The sequence below is a fragment of the Ambystoma mexicanum genome, chromosome 9, assembly GCF_040938575.1.
Source record: "Ambystoma mexicanum isolate Mex_15411 chromosome 9, UKY_AmexF1_1, whole genome shotgun sequence".
Taxonomy (NCBI): domain Eukaryota; kingdom Metazoa; phylum Chordata; class Amphibia; order Caudata; family Ambystomatidae; genus Ambystoma; species Ambystoma mexicanum.
The window spans coordinates 389,488,540-389,509,365 of NC_090931.1; the positions used below are offsets into that span (position 1 = coordinate 389,488,540).

A 20,826-nucleotide genomic window follows, 5' to 3' on the forward strand; every position below is an offset into this window, starting at 1 on the left:
ACTCTATTACAGTCTTCCTGAGACGGGGCAATAGCTGTGGATAGTGATTTAGGTTTCTCAATTGATTTCAATATTTGAAATAGGTTGCTATATGAGTTAGAGGCCTGGCAAATCTTGTCATTAAAGAAGTTATTTTTTGCCTTGGTGATGCTGTCTTTATATTGTTTCTCTAGTTCTTTCCAATGTTCTTATTTTGTTCTATTGGGGATTTCTGTCAGCCTCCTTCCTCCTTTTTTCCTTTTTCAGTTTCTCAAGTTCGGGGTTGAACCATTTTTGATGGTTTTTGTTTGCTCTAACCAACTTAATCTTCAGGGAAGCTTCTTGCTCTAGTAGTTTGTGTGTGTGTGTTGTATTTGGTGATAATCTCTTAAAAATGTGTCATCTATTGAACTTTCTTCTAGAATAGTTTTAAGACAAGTTTCTAGTTTACCACAGGTAATGTTCTTATAATTTCTATTAAAGATTCTTACATGTGCATTGTCTATTCTTAGCTGATCAATTTTTACGGTCAGGGTGAAAAATACCTTGTAGTGGTCGGACCATACACACGGTACTGTTTTCCCTATTTGGGCGTCAATATTATGGGTAATCACCCAACAGAGTTGATTCCCTTTGTCTGTGGTAGGTTCGGAGTTTAGTACGTGGTATGTGAGGTTGTTTAGTGCCTTTTCCAATTAAATTGCTTTCTTGTCCTCTTTATTGCCTCTCCACCTATTTAATTCACCTACAACTAACACTGATGTATTAGAGCCTTTAATGGCAGACATCTGCTGGATGATTTCATCATTAAATTCCGATCTTATACAGGGTGGTCTGTAGATCACTAGTATATTGATACTGTTATTGTTCGTCGGTGTGTATTTGAGGTGTAAGACCTCACACCCTTGACAATTTGTGGATGAGGGGAAACAACAAATTGAGTCCTTTACAATTACTGCAACTCAACTGCCTGTTCTTGTTTCCCTATTTTTATAGTGGAAGGTGTAATCCTCAGGTACTGCCTTCTCTATTGTTGGGCCACAGCGGTCTTGAAGCCAGGTCTCCGTAAGACACAGCATGTCTAGATCCTCCTCGATAGTTATGTCATGTATGCTTGACGCATGTTTGTTCATTGATCTGGTGTTCAGTAAACAGATTTTAAGTTCTTTATTTACATTTGAATGTTTGGGTGGATTTTCCTTCGCTGTTAGGTGATGTTTCTTTCTCCTATTTCTGCGATATTGACACTACCAAACAAATTGATGACAAAACAGAGAAAGGTGGTCCGAGCCCGAACGAGGGATATCAATTGAACAAGTTAATGACAAAGCGAATTAAGTTGGTGCAAGCCCGAATGAGGGAGATCAATTGAAAGCGTTTGGGATAAAATACGTTTTGTGTTAAAGAGAATTAAATTGGTCTGACCCCGGCAAAGGGAGACGGATTGAATATTATGTTAAACCGGATCCAAGCCCGGTTTAGGGGGGTCCGAGGTGAAGAGTGAATCACCTGAGAAATTGAGTATGTGTGAAATTCCAAGAGGAAAATAACATTTGTTTGTCGCATCAGGCCCTCTGAAAGAAGAGACTTTGAAAGGCAAAGAGACTTGTGCACACAAGGCCCTGATGCTAAAGTTTGAACTGCACCCTCGTGCTGCAGAAGCCAGAGTCTATGCTAAGCTTGTGTGTACCACCTTGTCCCATGCTGAAAACGTGGGGAAGGGAGGCCAACAACATGAACATCGTGACATCTGATTTCTTGAACACCTTTCTTTTGCATGACACTGTTTCCCACACTATTTGTATTTAGAGATAAAGGTTGGCAATAGGTTTATTAGTATAGGCTCTTTTATTTTGACAAGACACCACTAGCACTGCGTTATTATCATTTGATGGTCCTAGATTGCTCCCATCTTTAAATTTTAGATTAGATAGACGTTTTTCAAACCCTTTTTGAAGTTCATTAAACACCCTTGAACTGTGGTCACTTGGTGTCTGTCTTACTGTTGATACCATGTATTCCTTACACCCCTCATCAATGGATATAATTCCCAGCAATGGCCTAGTTGTCTACAAATACCCAAGTGATACAAAAATAGCCCTGGATCTAGATGCAGCCGATAACTCGTGGCCTAACATATTAAGAGACTGACTCATCTCAATTAAAACCTGGATAGATTGTAATTTCTTAAAGATCGACCCATACAGAATGGAGATCTTAACAGTTAAACTCAATCTGCTGCACCTGAATCCCTCATTATGGCCAGATATGTGTATCCAGTGCACAAACCTAAACAAGGAGTCAAAAATGTTAGGCATGGCCTTTGATGAAAACTTCTCCCTAAAAAAACAAGTAACCTCAGTTTAAAAAAAACGCAGGTTTTTTCCTTATTAGCAGAATCAAACACCTCCTGTCATATTTAACCTTCACACACCAAGTAATGGTAATGGATTCATGTTTCTCTTCCAAGTTGGTCTAACATAATATCCTCTATTTAGGACTACGAAATACCAGATTGCAGAGAATGTAATGCACAGAAGCTATAACCCTTCTGAAACTTAAAGAAATGTGACCACGTATCTAATGTTCTAATGTGTTACGATTCTTACACTGGTTGACAATAAAAAAGAGTCACGTTCAAAAGCTTATGTATTATATTTAAAAGCCTAAAAATGCAAATGAAACCCCTTTATCTACCAGATTTCAATTGCACACTATTTTGGATGAAGAATCAGGAACTGCCTAAACAGAGTAAGGCTATCCACAACAACTATAAAAATAGGATAAAACAATACAAATTTCTGAAAAGTCAACTAGTTGTGCAACCAATAACTAAATGCAATACAGGGGGGAAAACTCTGGTGAAATATGGAATTACCTAAATATTGCCTATAATGATACAATAGGAACCAGTATGATTAATGTAATCAGCACATTTTCATGGTGTAAGCACTTCACGTCATTATTTGCCAAAGACCAAAACTCACAGAAGCGGGCTGCCCCAGCTACCTGCTTGATCTAATACAACAATTCTATACAAACACCACTATACACATGAAACTGAATAAAGCAGGCTTGTTATCCAAAAAGATTCCGACATACAGAGGACTTAAACAAAGATGCATCATTGCCTCTACTCTTTTTAATTACTACATAAAAGACATTAATAAAGCATTAGAATCTACCAGGTAATTTCCCCCGAAACTCGCTGGCGTCCTGATCTCTTGGCTATTATACGCTGATGAACTGGTGCTGGTTGATCTGAATCCTATAGGCTTGCATCGTAAACTAGTTGCCCTCCAGGCCTATGCAGATCTGAATCAATGGAAAATTAACATACAAAAATCTAATACATTAATCATTGCCAAAAACAAGAAATGGTATAAGCTCCAACACAAATGGTCTTTAGGAGGAATGTTTCTAGAAAATATAAGTGAATATAAATATTTAAGACAGAACATAAATAATAATTCAAGAGACTTACCCTATAAGAACGAGATTAGATATAAGATGCAAACACTAACATCACTAGCAAAATGTATTAAAAACAAATACAGTAAATTCTCATGTACACTCATAATCATGTTTTACAAACAAAACGTTGTCCCCACAATTACCTATGGAGCCCAGACAAAATCCTTAGCAGACCCAACGTTACTCCCGGTACTTCCGAAAGCTTTCACATCTAAGCAAGACCTTGCCTTATTTGGATGGAGATTGTACCATGAGGAACTAATGAAGAGAGCTAATATTGATCTACCACTATTAATTGAAAGACCAGAATCCACTAAGACACAAGTAAAAGAATACGGATGTATTGGTGTGTGGGATTCGTGTTTGCCTTATAAAGCCTTTAAGAGTGGAGCTTTCATCATGAAATCTGTGGACCAAACACCAACTTACTTATTGAAGTTCTCAGATCATAAGTACAGAGCCAATCTGATGAGGGTACCCTTCAATCTGTGGCCAACTAGAGAAGTCCTGGCCTCTCACAAGAAATCAACAGAGGATGAGGCAACATGTAGATTTTGCATGTCTGATTCCATTAAATAAACATTGGAGCATCTATTAACTAGTTGTCAAAGCCTTGAGAAACAAAGGAAAGAAAGCTTTTTCAAATATATGGGACACTTTAAAGTGCTATCCTCCAAACATGTGGGAAATTACTCTTAACTCAAATTCGATATCCTTAAATTGATCAACAATCAAGTTCTTACTATCTTTGAAGCTTGATCCTGACCACCAACTACTATGACCAGCTCCTAATGGCGTACATTTATATATACTATCCCAAACAGAGAACCTCGAAGGTCAGTCTAATTAATGGATGCTCCATCAATGGATGCTTGATGTGAGCAATTACTGTGCTTCATTCCTGGATTCTTGTAACCACGCTATGAGTATAGATAGGTGTATTTGCTCCGCCTAATTGTAGCCATAATAACTGTTCTAATACGTCTCTGAGGACCTCTGATGAGATCTGTCTGGAATTATAATGTTTAAATTGCTTTTAAACTATTTTAAGAATCTGTAAATGTTTAAAATGATATTAGAAAAACTTTTGTAAGGTTGCCTGACAACCAAAGACACAATTAAAATAATGTAAAAAACATGCACACTCCTGATCGATTACTGAGATCAGGTATTGAAAGATTGGTGACTGTTCCATCCTATTTTAAAGATAATCAATGTGGATGCTCCTTTTCAGTATAAGTGCCAAGTTATGGAACTCGCTTTCACTACCACTCCGAAAAGAAACAAGCCTAATATCTCTCCTTAAACACGTGAAAACATATCTTTATGACCTTCCTTAAATTACACAGTTGTTCATAACTCACTTTTCTATAGCACCAAGATACCCTTGGGGGACTGTTGCGCTTTAAAAATAACAAATCTATGCATACAATTCTAAATTGTAGTGCACCGACTGCTCACTAAGTGGTGTTTTTTCTGTTGCTTTTATTATTGTATGGAGGAAGGAGATCAGCATTAGCCTCCATGTAAGATACAAAAAGCAGGAGAAAGTGCTGCCATTGTTCAAGAAATTAAAAACCTAGCACCTATTCTGCTGCTGTGCTCCATATCCTGCCATTGAGCTGGATGTGTTCATGTAAAGAGATGGGCAAACACAGTGAAGAAGTAATTGCTGTTAGATGCTGTGGAGATGTGAGCACTTCCAGTTGTATGGCTGACCTTTTCCCTGAAGTCAATTGGCTCCAACAAATTGGATATGTTGAAAATCTTTAGAATTTCTGCTCCAGTCTATGAGGAAACAATCTGGATTTTAAAAAATGGTGTATCTGTAGAAAGAATGGTTGGTCTAAAAACATTGGCATCCCCAGAATGCGCATAGTTTGGAAGATTTGATCGTGGAAAATGGCAAGTTGGTGTCAATGGAATGCATGACTTAGAATCACCCAAGAATTTAAACCCTCCCTCCACCTGAAAATGACCTCTGCTATGCAGCCACCCAGTTCTTCTAATGCAGGCATTAGTTGTTGACTGAAGTATTCCTTTCTTCCATCTTTTCATCCTTGTTCTACATCTGTTTTATTAACATAACAGATTATTTGCCAAACTTTATATGCTGTATTTCTTGCTCTGAAATGCTACTAACTAAAGTAACTTGAAGGAAAAAGAAAAAGGCTAGAACAAGGACCATGCACATAGTGAGACTACTGATCCCGGATCAAATGGTAAGCAAGGAAAGGGTGCCTTGCAAACCTTTCTTACATAGCATTAGGCCTATCTGGACTAGGAGAGAGAGGCAATGTATCACTTTATGACTTACACTACGGTGTGAAGGAGTATTGCTAATTTGTGAGAATATTTTGGGCAATGGCACCTTGATGTAGTTGTAGAGCTAAGTCTAGTACATTATATTGCCATCTGGTTCTTGTATGGTCTAACATTGTCTCTTTTCCTTCTCTTCTTGTCTTCAGAGGGGTGAGTAGTGTTGTACGACGGTGTGTTTTCAAGCCCACACAAGAGGAATATGCAGTGAAAATTATAGACATCACCGGGGATCATTTAACACAGGAGCAGATAGAGGAGCTAAGGGATGCAACAGTCAAGGAAATTGATATCCTCCGGAAGGTGTCAGGACACGCTAATGTCAGTGAGTACGCTAGATTTCTCCTTTTATGCCTTTGCTCAGCAGCACTACTAGTCATGGATGCATAACATTGATCAACTAATCACAAATGTATATTGCCCATTCATTTTCACATGTAATCAATGCTAGCCTAGAATAAATCTGTACGTTTTGCCCCACCTTAGTCTGCAGTGCTGAGTCCTGATCCCATTTTGCCCCTCAGTATGCAGTTCTGCCCTCATGTGCTGCTCTCTGCTGATTTCTGTCCCGTTTGTCTCTCAGAGCTGAGTACTGCTGACATTTGACCCTTAATACCGAATTCTGTCCCAGATTGACCCTCAGTGCCTAATTCTACCCCCTGGGGCCCTCATTATCATATTCTTTTTCCTGTTTTCTCTCAAGGCCCAGTTATGCACCCAGATGGGCCCAGTGCCACTTTCTGTCAAAAGCTTTGCCTCTCAGTGCTGAGTCTAATGCACATTTTTCCTTCTGTGTGAGTTATGGCCCTGTGTTGCTCTCACTACCATTAACATTTTGCCATTTCCACACAACACCCTCTTCCGTCTTCCTTTCTCTCATGCCGCACGTGAGTGCGCGCGCACACACACGCACACGCACACGCACAGTCACTCATTCACAGTCACTCATTCACAGTCACTCATTCACAGTCACTCATTCACATTCAAACAAATATTTACAAACAAACACACATTCACAAACATGTACTACCCAAAGTTAAAATAAATCATGGTGTACAGAAGTGGCAGGGAAAGGTGAATGGGGGACACAGGCTGGCTTATCTGTATACACATTTTCAAAGATGCATGAAGAATAATGAACTGACCAGCCTTTTAAAAAAACATGTGTGTGGACTAAGCTTCTCTACGCACAGATTACAATGAAACTCAAATCACAGACATAGCTAAGCTTTTCTTTTAGCAAACTGTGCAAACACATTGTGCTGAAATCCTTGGATTATGAGAATAGAAGTGACATTTCATTGGTCCAGTTCCGCAATAGAAGTTTAATGGACTAATGTTTGACAGAGGATCATTGGAATGTAGGGCACTATTTCATCAAGTAGTCCATTCCAATATTTCCTGACAAGTGACTAACATTTTCCAATAATTCATTGAAAATTGCTACTTTTTAAAGTACATAATCCATACAATAAATAATTATGAAGGGGAGCAAATAATGTGGCCCATTTTAGTTTGGATCATATTCAAGTATGAACATGTCTAAGGAAAAACCACTAGATGGCAGTACTGACCTTGCTTTTCACTTTCAGTGTAATACAGGAGTTCATGTGTAGCAAGGTCAGCATTGCCGACTGGTGGACATTTTCGGATAAACCCCTAGAAGGGACCATCATTTCCCAGGGGCAGAAATTAGATTAAATCTGATTTTACTAAAATCAAAAAATCCTACTCATGGGATGAATTGAGGCTGGTAGTGATACATTGGGGAGGTGAGTTTTCAGGAAATGACAAATGGTATGTGCCTGAAGAATGGGATGTGCCTTTCTACTGTACTATACCGTAGATTTGTTTTCACTAAGCCTTGTTACTCACAATTAAATGTTTAGTTCTCAATCAGGGTTATAAGCAAACTTCACAAAACATGATTCGCAAGCCCCCAAAACCTTTTTTTAAAGAGGAAATTTGGTACCATTATGACTGCCCAAGAATCTCTCTGTAATCCTCGACCTCAAAGGAAGGTCAAGGTAGTTGGAGAGATTTGAGCGGATTAGCGTACACGGCTAAACATGAATAAGAAATGTGTTCCTCCTTAATTTACACAACATGGTTATTCACAATGTAACAGATATAAACATACAACACTTGAAAATGGCATTAAACCCAAAAGGTGTTTAATACAAAACACAGAAACCAGACATTATCCACATTTATTTTCATCAAATTAATTGATTAAAATGTACTTTACCAATGTTGACAAGCCTAATATTTGTATCCAACATGTTTCTGTAATTCTGTTCATTTGTTGGACATTCATCAGGGAAGGTAGTTTGTTAAATGTATGCTACAATTATTGTACTTTTGATTTTCTTAAAAGGGAGAATGAATCCTCAAGATTAACTTGGGTGTGTGACGTGAAACGAATCACAAACATTGAATTAATAGATTGGAATTGATTAGTAAATCATCATGAGTTTGGTAATTAATCCAAACTAGCCAAAAGGTTAAAAAATATGTTGTCTTGTTGAATGATTGGGAAACAACTCTCTTGTTTAAAGTTTATTCCTTCTGAACTTGGAAAGTCCCTGTAAGACCTGCCGGAAACAGAAATGTAAGAGTGTATAGATCAACGAGAAGTGTAAGAGTGTATCAATAAACAGATACAATACAGTCAACAGTCACCATTTTAATTTATTGAGCATACTGTGGATTGTCTTGATACTTACTACTCAATCAGTAAGATCAGTCCTTAGGACTGGACCCCAATCCTGAGCGACGTGATACTACATAATTTCAACCTATGGATATAGCGTTGCCATTTTAGATGTATTTAATATTTTAGATGCAAACAAATATATGCATTTAGACCATTCGGTGTCATAGATAACTTGCATCTCTGTAGGTTTCATAGATGGAGATTCGTAGGTTCTTCAACTGATAGTTTGCAGAATCAAACCAGTCAGAGAGGATGCCACATTTTAATCTTCTGAAAACAATGAAATGCATATCACTGACTTAGAAAATAACTCCTGTCTGTGAGCAAATGACCACTAATAATGGCCTACGCCAGGGGTGTATCCTTGTCTTTTTAATTTATATTTATCTGATCTAGATGAGGGTTTAACACCTGTTAGTTTCACCCCAGAAAGATTTGTACCACTTCGCTTCTTTCATATGGCATATGCTCATAGCATTATGTTGTTTGATACTACACCTATTGGCCTCCAAAGATTGATTGCTGCCTTTTGCTCCCTACACCCAAAACAACTATCTTTCTATGAATCCGGATAAAAACAAAATTTTGGACTTCTCATTTAGGAAAAAACCTAATCCCCTTTAATGGTTTCTAGGCTTGCATGAGTTAACTGCTGCAGGAAATATTTTGTATCTGGGGTTCCCCATTTTTGACAAACCATCTAAGGGGAGCATTTATGAAATTTTAAAAGCCAAGGCGGAACACGTTGGTACGTATATGCGAGTTATCAAACAGAAATACTGTAAGTTCTCAATCAAACCTCTGGTGTCATTTTACTTGGGAGAAGTCAAACCTAATTTAAAGTATGGAATTGAGATAATGCCCATATGAGTGATTGAGAAAGTGGAGACCCTTAGGGCGTTGATTTGGAGGAAAGCATTAAATCTCCCCAATTGTGTTCCCATTGCATTTATACGATATGAGCTGGGGCTGCATTCACTAATGGATAGATTATGTTGGAAGGTAATTTGTTTAATGTGGAAATTATTAGATTATTGAGGACATGCGTACATTACACAACAAAAACACAAATGAAACTATACGCCTTTTTTACATGCACAAATATTGTTGAGAAGTTGGGATTTACTATTCAGATGTTACCTACGGATATTATGGGTATTAAGAAAGCACTATATAAGGTCAACTGGAGTGAAACTATCAATACTATGCATAAATATAATTCCTTAAATCATCTGGAATTTGAGTATGATTGCGTGGGTTATTTGCCCAAATATCTTAGTCTCTCTCCTAACTGTAAAATGTGTGATATGTTTATGCGATTCAGACTTAACATTTTACCTACAAGGGAGAACAAAGTTAGATTGACTCTTCTTAGCCCGTCCTTTGTAACCTGTCGCTATGGTAGGGATATGGACTGTATTAAGACTCTGAAGCATGTCGTGATAAATTGCCTTGCACTGCTTTTTAAAAGGATTAAATATTTTAGATATCTGATTTTTAGGACTGATTTTATTGATTGTGATGCTTTGTGGTCTTATTTTGTACATGGCCACTCTTATCAAGCACTACTTGTACTTTATCAGTTCATAAATGATATCCAATTGAAGCTGGATGATGGTTTTCAATGACAGTTGTATTTTATTCTATCTTTTCGATGAAATCTTTTTTATACAATTGTTATTTTATCTCACTGTATATTCCTGTATTGTTTCTTTTATATGTGAAAAGTTCACTTGTTGAACTATAATACAATTTTAAAAAAAAGATGGCAGATCCTAATTGCTATCTTCAATAATTATACTTCGGAACTGATCTTTTGAAATTAGAGTGCATCCTCAATTTGAACTTTGCATATACATAACAGAACCTGTCGATAATGTGCTGTTGCCAGTTTCTACACCATGTCCAGTCACCATTTATGCAATGTTACAAATCTTTATACATCAATTAACTAATAATTACAGACACATTTCTTTATTACATAGATTAAAATTATGCATACATTGAATTGGAAAGCATTAATCATATCAATCCCTTTGTGGTGCCTCCTGTCTTCTTGTCTTGTAGTATTCTGAAAACCTTAAATTTGAACGACATATAATAATTAAATGTCATCTCTGCTTTTACTGGACTAGATGCAAAGACAACGGTTAATTATTATATGTTGTTTATATGTAGTAGAACTCGTGCTAGGGGCACGCTTGCTGCATGGCCCTGCCCTACGCAGAGGCACCTTGTGGGGGACATATAAAAATAACTAGGCTATGTAGTGGGTCTGTATTGGGCTTCCACTAGACAGGTGGGAAAAGGACCCAAACAGCCAAGGACGGACAAGAAATACATTTGTTAACAGTGCAACGCTAAACGGAGTTGAACCACATCTTTTGCACTCCTGCTGTATTGCCTGTCTTTACTCCAAGGACTCAGGATTCGGGACTGCCTGGTGAGCAAAGGTGTAAAGGGTGGGTGGACTCTGGCAGCACCTTAAGCTTTTGGGTCGTTCTTCACACCACCAGTACTATCATTGTTTTATTATTTTTTGGTATTACAACGGGTGCTATTTATATCATTAAACTTCCCACTAGTTGTATTATCTCACTGATCTCCAGCGGGCAGCTTTGCCCGGAAGACCCCATTATATTTAATACAAGTGAAGAGGTTATTCTGTAAGATAGGATTGGTTTTCTTAGATGTGATTACTATATTGGGTTTTAAGTGCCGTTTCATTTTAATCCATTTTAAATATAGTAAATATTTCTCAAAAGGAAGGCAACCTCGCTTATGCATTCACTGACTAAGACAAAGAAAAGGTATTTCCCAAATTGTTTGTTTACAATTGTTCGAATGAACAATTGACCGAGTCACAATTGACCTTTTCACAATTTACCATATATATATATATATATATATATATATATATATATATATATATATATATATATATATATATATATATATATATATATATATGGGTTTTGGGGGGTTTGGCATTGGGTGGGGGGTTGTGGGGGGTTTCTCCCCACATATATGTTACAATTGACCTTCACAATTCGGTCAATTGTGAAAAGGTCAATTGTAATTCGAACAGTTGTAAAACGAACAATTCGTATACAACCACAGAAAATACATATGTCTGTCAAACCCATAGAGGAAGCAAATGCTCTAATTAACTAGATCAAGGATCTGTTGTACTTAAATGTACTAATTAAATGATCCCAAGGGTAATGAGACTCCAAACACCACAGGAACTAATCATTCTCTGAATAATTCAGCTGCTCCCAACTGCATATTCACTGGTGATACAAGAACTCTTGAGACTATTAATTTAAATACAGGGACTAGTTATGCTAGTACATTGGCAATGGTGAATTAAACGGATAGAAATGGTGTCAGGAAAAATAGTACAGACCAGCATGCAAAGCTGATAGAAAATGAAGTTGCAAAGCCTAACCATAGAACAGCTTTCAGTGATAGCTTAATTGTCTATGAAGTCATAAGAAATAGTGCGCAAAAGGGAAGAAGAAATTATAGTATCCCTGTAGAGGTGCATGGTGTAATAGAGGGGAGCATGAGCCCTGTAATTGTGGGAAATGCAAAAGGAAAGATCAAGTTGAATTCATCAAAACATCTGACATCATAGCAACGTAATGCTTGAATCTGATATTATATTTAATATACCAATACATAATAGGTTTGCTGTACTAACTAAAGATGCAGGAAGTAACAGCACCGACAATGGTGACAAGTTGATATTAAGGGGAAAGAGATTTGGTTTACAGAGTAAAACAAGGGTGAGAGAGAGTAGGAAAGGGATAAGAAGGGATTGTGCTACTGGGAAGAGGCTAATCACCAGTGTAGACACCTTAATGCCACACTAGCCAAGCATGAATCATGTATTGAAAGGTGCAATTGCAAATTGTTAATAAGAGAAGTTGGTATCTTGAACATCTCAATTAAAATGCAGATAATGATGCTAGAATATTTTAGTAAGAGATCCGGAGATTGTAATGATATAGATCAGGGGTCTGCAACCATTGGTTTCCAGTTGTTTTGGACTACAACTCCTATCAGTCTTACCGAGAACAGTCTATGGTGGGGATCATGGGGGTTGCAGTTCAAAACATCTGGTAGTCACAGGTTGCAGACCCTGACATAGAAGGAAATAATAGAACAAGATTGACAATATGTGTTAAACCCCTGTTTTGGGCAATAAGCTATTAGGTTCTATTCAAACAACGAAGGGCACAGTCCCCCCGATAAGTGTCCAAACTGCCAACTTTTGCACATAGATTTTCATTAGTAGGAATCTTATGTCCTTGAATAATGATTGAGTTAGCAGAAATAGAAAACACTATTCAAAAGATATGGGAAATTTAGCATTTGGCACCCATGGAAGTAGAATTTCTGGTACAAAAATGGTGTATATGTGAACGTCTCATGCCTTGCAGCTGCAGTGTTTGATGCAAGGGATTCATTGACTAACACAAGTATTCACTGGCTTTGCCATGTGCAAGGATGCTGCTCAGTGATAATTGATGATATTGTTCGCGGCATCCAGCACACTGCTGGAGAACAATTCCATCTGTATTGCACTAAGGAGTAATACCCTCACACGGGTGTCTTGGCCATTGAATATTGGACCTACACACCAATGGGTTCAAAAGTTAAATTAGGGGAGACATATGGGGGAATAAGATCACTAGAAGGATCAAGTGGGGAAGTAAAAGGTAGGAATCATGCTAGAAATAGCATTGTGGTTGTAGCAGAAGAGAAGGAGAGTCTGAATTGACAAATAAGCCAACAGAATAATATTAGAGCAGCTACAGCTTCGTGGAATATAGCTTGGCTAACTAAGAACAACTTATCAAACAGAAGGGCAATTCTTTGGAATAAATGGGACCTCTAAATCCCAGAATTACAACACACACAGGGCAGGAAACCAAACCAACACAGAATGAAAACTCACAGACAATAAGTGAATATGTGGCTGGGAACTGGAGAGATCATTAGTGAGTTGGCAAGAAGGCACAGGAGGACAAGGAAAGCAAACTGTCCCTAATAACACCTCCCACTAATCTTTGTCGACAGTGATGTGCCTTCTATCTATTGAAAGTGGATAGAAAAAGAATCTTCCAATATAATAAGTTTAATTAATGATGCCATTCATTCTCAGATCCATTCCAAGCTGGAAAGTGTCTTAAAAAAATAGAATACTCTTTTTTTCAATTGTCCTATGGTGCTAATAATGTGAACCAGTGAACACAACGCATACAACAAAAAAAAAGTGAGAAAATGGATTTCAAATAAGAGACCACTATCTCAGGAACCTATAATTCTATTCATCCCAGACTTGTTGGGTCCCTATTGAATATAACAAATTTGCAGCAAGGATTTAGTAGATCAAGTGGCAAGAGCTCAATTAAGGAAACAAGCCAGGGTAGGCACACATTTTGCAGTGTGATTATTGGCCACTCAGAGCACCTTGAAATTGATAACATCAGACCACAGTTATACAAAAATATCCTACCAGTATTGCAAAGATTTCTCACTAATACCAAACTACCAGATAATGAAATTCTTAGTTGATATAGTGGTCTGACTAAAGCAATATATCCTTTGGTACCCAAACACTATAGTGGCATAAAGAAAGCCTCAATAAAAAAGGCGCAGTGGTTTGATGATGATTCTCATCTAGCAAAGAAAGAATTGATCGAGTTTAAAGAAAATCTGGAGTAGGACAATAGGGAGTATTTACAATTGCATAGGCACACTTACAAAGGTTTCATAGATTAAAAAAAGAAACTATTTGCTGAACACAAATGGGAATCACTCATAGTTGCAGCCAAAGAGGGAGACTACTCGAAATTGTTGGACTCCAGATCCTGAAAACTCAATACATGGTAGTATAACTGATGGAATGTGTTTTGAACATTTTCAAGCACTGTATAAGGAAAGCAGGCCTTCAAATATTATGAGCAGTTGTATATCTCAAGCAGATAAACCGACTGCATCTGGGAGTTTGAAATCGAAGACATTCATGAAGTAGTTATGTACCAGGCCTCCGGTAAATCCCATGCCCTGATAAAATACAGGTTGAAGTTTATAAAATTGTCCTAGGAGTATGGGTTGCATTAATCTTTCAATTGCTTAATTCACTTGCAGCACTTTCTAAAATCCCCGATTGCTGGGCTACATCTGAAATTGTGTACAAGCTATAGGAAGGGAAGAAGGGATGCACCAACTAATTGTAGACCAACTTCTTTGCTAAATGCGGTAGGCAAGATATTTGCCATGGTCATTTTATGCCATCTAAATAAATGGATAGAAGAAGAAAAGATGGAAAGACATCTTTAGTCGAGCTTACAACGTGGTATTAGTAGAACCGACCAATTCTTTAGATTGTACTTACTGCTACAGAAATAGATCATTCTAAGGAAAGTATGCCTATATCTGGTGTTTGCAGATTTAAAAGCAGCATTCGATGGAGTATCATGAAAGAAGACGTGGGGAGTATTGGAGAGCATGTGTATTTCATTGCCTCGTCTCAGATGTTTAACTTCTTTTTTTGATTTAAATCTAACAAAGTATAAACACAAACAGTGGAGCGAAACACTACAAAGTCGACTAGCTCTTTGTCGGTGTGCAGTTATAATGTCAAACATTTGGTCGAATTACAAAAATGTCGAAAAAAGAATGTCGAATTCTTTTTTTCCGAATGCTTTCTTTTTTTATTTACATGATTTCTTTGGGTTACGCAAGTAAAAAAAAGGTTAAAACAGAAAACATTTTTTTAAAAAGAGGGTTTGGGGGGGAACCCCCATCCCCCCATTTCCAACAAAAAACAAAGAAAAAAAGACATTCACATTTTTTTTCTCGACATTATGTTTTCAACATTTTGACTTTCGACAAAATGTTTTTAGAGATTAGCACTATAAACCCTCTTTGTCACTATAAACAAAACAATGATTCTGTCTCAAAAAGCTATTCAGCAAGAAGTAAGACATTGTATCTACCAAGTATGTCTCATCCTTCCCGCCTCTCCCAGATCCCCCCCTTTCAAATGACCAAACCACCCCTGCAACAACCTTTGGGAAAGGAGAAAGGAAACCCTAAACCAAGTATTATTCTGTAAAGCTAAGTTGGTGTTTTGACTACCTGTTTTCTCAGTAATTTAAAGATTTTTTTTTTCTTAAGGGTTTCCCCTCTGCACTTAAGAAAAGGCTGGAAGGCAATGTGCTTTTTCTTGGAACACAAGAATTCATTCACACTTCACGTAGTCTTTCAATAGACGTGTATCAGGTCTCTTTATTATCACAATTAAAGATTACCACAGCAAAATACAGATAAAAATAAAGCAGGAATGCATCACTGTTAGCGTTTCTCCAACATTCTTCATCTCTGCCAAGTCTTCACTGGAAACCACCATAGTAGGAGAGAGCATCACTAGCCAATGGGAATAGACTGAAGGAAACACGTCTGCTTCAGTCAGCCCAGCCAGAGTTCAAAGTGAAAAGTGACTTGCTCTTTCTCTGTCTGTGTGATGTATTTTCCTCAGAAATGTAATCCAGTATTTTCCAGAGATGTTTACCGTCAGTAGCACCGCACAGCTGCGTGACCGTTGCAGCTACTGGACTCCACTGAATTTGTAAATTATCTCCGGTTTCTCATGAGAAGCCGGCAGACCTTGCTCTCGGCTGCTAACAGAATGCAAAACAAGCTTTGTCTGAACACATAAATCAGCTGTCTTTCCATGGCTCCAGCAAATGCACATTGTGCTCAGAAATGGGCTTCTCTTTAAGCCTGAAATCTAATGTTCACTGGTGTTTCCAAAATGCCTCTCTTCTTGACTCCATATTGGAATCAAAGCTAATACATTTTAAATGCATTACAGTTGGGCATCTAATTCCAGCACTTCCCCCACTACCACCAAAAGCATGCACCCTCCACCTTTGCTGAGGCAGACCCTACAACATCATATTCAGCACTCTATGACTCCTTCAAATATATTGTTTGAATAGTTCCCAAAGCCTCTCTATCCCATCCATGTGCCGGTTTACCAATGCCTGTCTCTCACACCCACAAAGGCTAGACACCAAGCCTTCTCTCAAACTCACATTGCATCCTTCCTGAGCTTTCCACTTCACTAGGAAGGCCTTCCGCACGGCAAACAGCATTATATGCAGTAGTCTAAAAACACAGAGATGTTTAACTTCTTTATATCAAAAAATGAAGCCACGTTATGCAGGAACATCTCAGGTGACAAAACAGGGACTTTTCAGGTTGAGAAGGGAGTGTGTCAAGACTGCGTCCTTGCGCCCACTCTGTTTTGTCTTTAGATGTATACCCTGATTGAGAACACAATCCAAATTGCCACTGATTTGCTCACTCTGGGTAAAAATAAAATTTCCCTCTACTTTTTGAAGACAAAGCCATTCTTATTTCCATGACCCTGAATGGTCTAAAAAGACAATTTACTATTTTCTACCAATTCTGCCAGGCTAATGGACTGGATATCATTTTTGAGAAAAACAGACACAATCGTTTTCCATTCCCTGCAGAAAAAATAACCCACGGTATGTATATCTATGGAGGGGAGGGAGATGGACCAAGTAGATATGTATCACTATCTTGGAGTCAGATTCAAGAGTAATTGTACTTGGGGTAATCAGATGGAGAAATTGCATCTCATACTAGAAAGAAGAAAGAATGCAAAAATACAATTTGCCTTGTTAAATGGTAATGGTGCGATAGCTCTGTTTTTGAAAATGTATAAAATGAAGGTGAAGCAAACAGCACTGTTCGGAGCAGAAATATGGAGTTATCAGAATGGATCTAAGTTAGTAACTTTTGAAAATATCTTTCTGAAAAAGTTACTGTGTCAACTCGAGCACCCCAAATATATTACTCCGTATGTAAACTTACTTATGATCTAAGGGTTTGGTCAAAGCAGCTCGTTGAGAAGGGGCTGACAAACTCCTAATCAATGCATCCCAAAATACCTCCTTGGCCCATCTTTACTGGTTCAACAAGGACATTCTAGACATTCTAGGGTCTAACAAATACCTAGATTATGTTACTCCACAGTATGTTAGATCTTTGTTTTTAAGATTTACTTATGGCACCTTGAGGTGGAGATTTAAAATATAAATGAAATGCAAATTGTGATGCAAACTGTCCATTCTGCATTAACTGCAGAGAATCTAATGAACACTTTTTGTTAATATGTCCTTGGTATAAAGAGTTTAGAATTCTGTATTTAAAACCACTAATGAGAGAAAGTGGGATAAGAGCCATTTTAGAAGCAATGAATCACTGTAAACAAACACAGAAAGAGGAGGTTACATTATCAGTAGGGAAATATATTCACAGAGCGTAGTTGCAGAGGAGAAGGTGTGCAACCCCCAGTGAAAGGCTACTGATGATAAGAATTATCTTGGCAGGAGCTACATTTTAGGAATTTCTGATGCTATATGACTGTATTTTAACTGTGATTTGAGCAAGGGATCATGATGTGCATGATTCTGAAGATTGATGTGTGGTCCAATGTTTTTATTATGGTTTTAAATGATAATATGGATTATATGGATTATGGTTCCATGTGTTAAAATCGTGGCACAAATGGCCGTGGGCACAAAATATCAAAAGCCAGTGGTTTTGCTGCCGCAATCCATGTTAAGGATGCGGGTGAAACCCCTGCAACCCCCTGACCCATTATACTATTTAAGGGGAGCGGGGGACACCCCCGCAACACCCGCTCCCCTTAAATGGTGTAATGGGGCACACTTTTAACGAGTCAAACCACATTTTTGCCGAGATGTTTTGTACAGGTGACATTTTTGCTGCAATGTTATCACTGCATACCATGGATTATATGATGATTCAATGTATAGCTTTTATGTATATGTTTATAAATTGCAATGCACTTGAAGACGTTATGTCGAATAAAGTCGCAAGAAGAAAAGTAGGAAACATGAATGTATGTGTTAATATGTACTAAATGTTTTATGTTAAAAAAAGTGAAAGAGAAGATTGCAGAATTCAATAATTTCATACAGAGTGATTTCCTTTACTTGTATTAGTAAGAAGATTTAAAAAAATGTTCTACTAAGAAGAAGTTTAAAGATAAAGACTTTTAGGTAAGATCTTCTAAAAATTGAAATAGTGTACATCCTTACCGATGCCACACACAATAATACAGACCTCATGATGGTACATTATAATGCTGCACTTCCAAATTAAAACGTTGAGTCTAACAGTAATATATAATCATTCTTTAAATTCCTATGCAATCTGGACTTGTATGAAACTACAGAATCATTACAAACAACGCACTCTATGTCTCTATGCAGCCAAGTTGTATAGGCTCCACTGTTAAGTAAAGGTCTTTCATAGAATAGGAGTCCAGTGGTTTTTAATGTTTTGGGAAATAGATACCTGCCCTTGGACAAAGTTCAAAATTTGAATATTAATCTTTGTACCATCAGCCCAGTATTTATTTCTACATAATCATCACATATTCCTTACACTCCAAGTTTCTAATAGAAGATTGAAGGTAAGAACCACAAACAGCACAGATCATGCCATTGTGAGCATTTGTCACTAGATCTGAAAACTGTATAATTTCTTGATTTGGTACTGAAAGGTAAATGCATCTTTCAAAATACTCTCTAGAAACAGTGACAAGAAGAACAACCATGAACACACTCAAAAAAGTACAATGCAAGAAACCACAGGCACATGCTATTTTTCTAACATCTCAAGAATAGTGAGGAGAAATTCATGGGAATCATGTTCGGTGTTTTCAGAAAAAAGAATGTGCAATGGGATTCTGCAGCTACCCAAGTATGAATAACTGGTGCTTTATGGATTTTACATGGTTTTCAAAAGTGGTCAGTACTCCCAAAAGCATTTGTTATGATACTGCACTTATTGACTGCATCAGGCTTGCCATTCGGAACAGTAAAAATAAGGTTGTATTTGAGTATCATGACTATGGGCCTCATTACGAGTCCGGCGGGAACCGCGGCGGTAAAACCGCCTGGTTACCGCCTGACTCGTATTACCATTCCGCCTCCGTGATTCCCGGAATTACCGGGGCATTACAACCCCGGTTTTACCGGGAATCACGGAGGCGGAATGGTGTAAATCCCCATTCCCATTGAGTCCTATGGGACTCAATGGGAATCGGGATCATGGAAACACTGGCAGCATCTCGTAATGCTGCCGGTGTTTCCTCGTCCGCCTGCATGCGGGACGTGTTAAACCCGCCAGGTCAGACCTGGCGGGAACATCACCTCCCGCCTGCAGGGGTCGGGATCAGGCGGTCCGGAAACAACGGTGGCGGCGGGTTTACCGCCACCGTTATTTCCGGACCGCCAGGGTCGTAATGAGGCCCTATGTTTCTGAGCAATGGGAGCAGTTTTTGCTTCACTACAAACTGCTGGCTTGTTAGCAGGTAACTGCACTTCTTCTGCTTCAGTCTGTTTTTTCTGTGCAAACACTCTTGCAGGTTGAAGCAGAAAACTAAGAAACTAAGGTGAGAAGCATGCAGCTTACAAAGCTGATTACACTATTACACATATGTAATGTCTTCTGCCACTGTAGACTCATCAAAGCCCATTAAATATAATCCTGTCACATTTTCCTTACATGAAACGGTAACACATATGACATGGCTTTTTAAAATACTGTGGAGCCTATATCAATCAGTGCATCATCTGAAGTCAATCCTTTAGATTTCTGAATTGTGATTGCATAGGTAGAGCATTAAGGAAATTGTGCTCTTTTCGCAAACATATCTTTAAAAATTATAAATATGCTGAATGTCTACCTACTAGGTGAGGCTCACTTATGTAATCAAATTTCCCAAGAACATATTCAATGCAAGTACTATGTGGAAAAGTGCCAAAAAAAGCAAGAACTCTTCCCGTTGCTCTATTCACAGGCCAATTTCCGTATTCAAATTACATTTTAACATAACTCAACACTTTACGCAAAGCCTTAGAACTGATTCTAAGCTTGCTGTTTGGGATATTGATTTTCCTAATTGAATTAAGCCTGCCTGTGCATTTTTATTTAACTCTGAGGGCATTGTGTGTCTGTCTAAGATACCAATAGAGTTGTGTTCAACAATACTTTCATTTTCTAAGCTCATCATCACAGAATTAAATGCACCACATTCTGCAACAGTAAACTCCAAACACACACATTTAATACTTTCTGATGTAACTCCAGCACCACTTGAGAACCACTGCATCCTGCATAATATATGTTTCAATTTCATCTACGTTATAGAGCTTTTTTGAAAACCATCATCAAGTACTCCAATGCGAACACGT

General features: G+C 37.9%; 1 protein-coding gene across 2 annotated transcripts in view; it reads left to right on the forward strand.

The window, feature by feature from the left end:
* PHKG1 (phosphorylase kinase catalytic subunit gamma 1) overlaps nt 1-20,826 on the forward strand; it is a 417,011-nt gene that overhangs the window by 123,785 nt on the left and 272,400 nt on the right. For both annotated transcript variants that reach the window (XM_069614874.1, XM_069614875.1), the window contains exon 3: nt 5,922-6,097. In XM_069614874.1, coding sequence (XP_069470975.1) covers nt 5,922-6,097 — 176 coding nt within the window. The remainder of the gene's footprint in view (nt 1-5,921; nt 6,098-20,826) is intronic.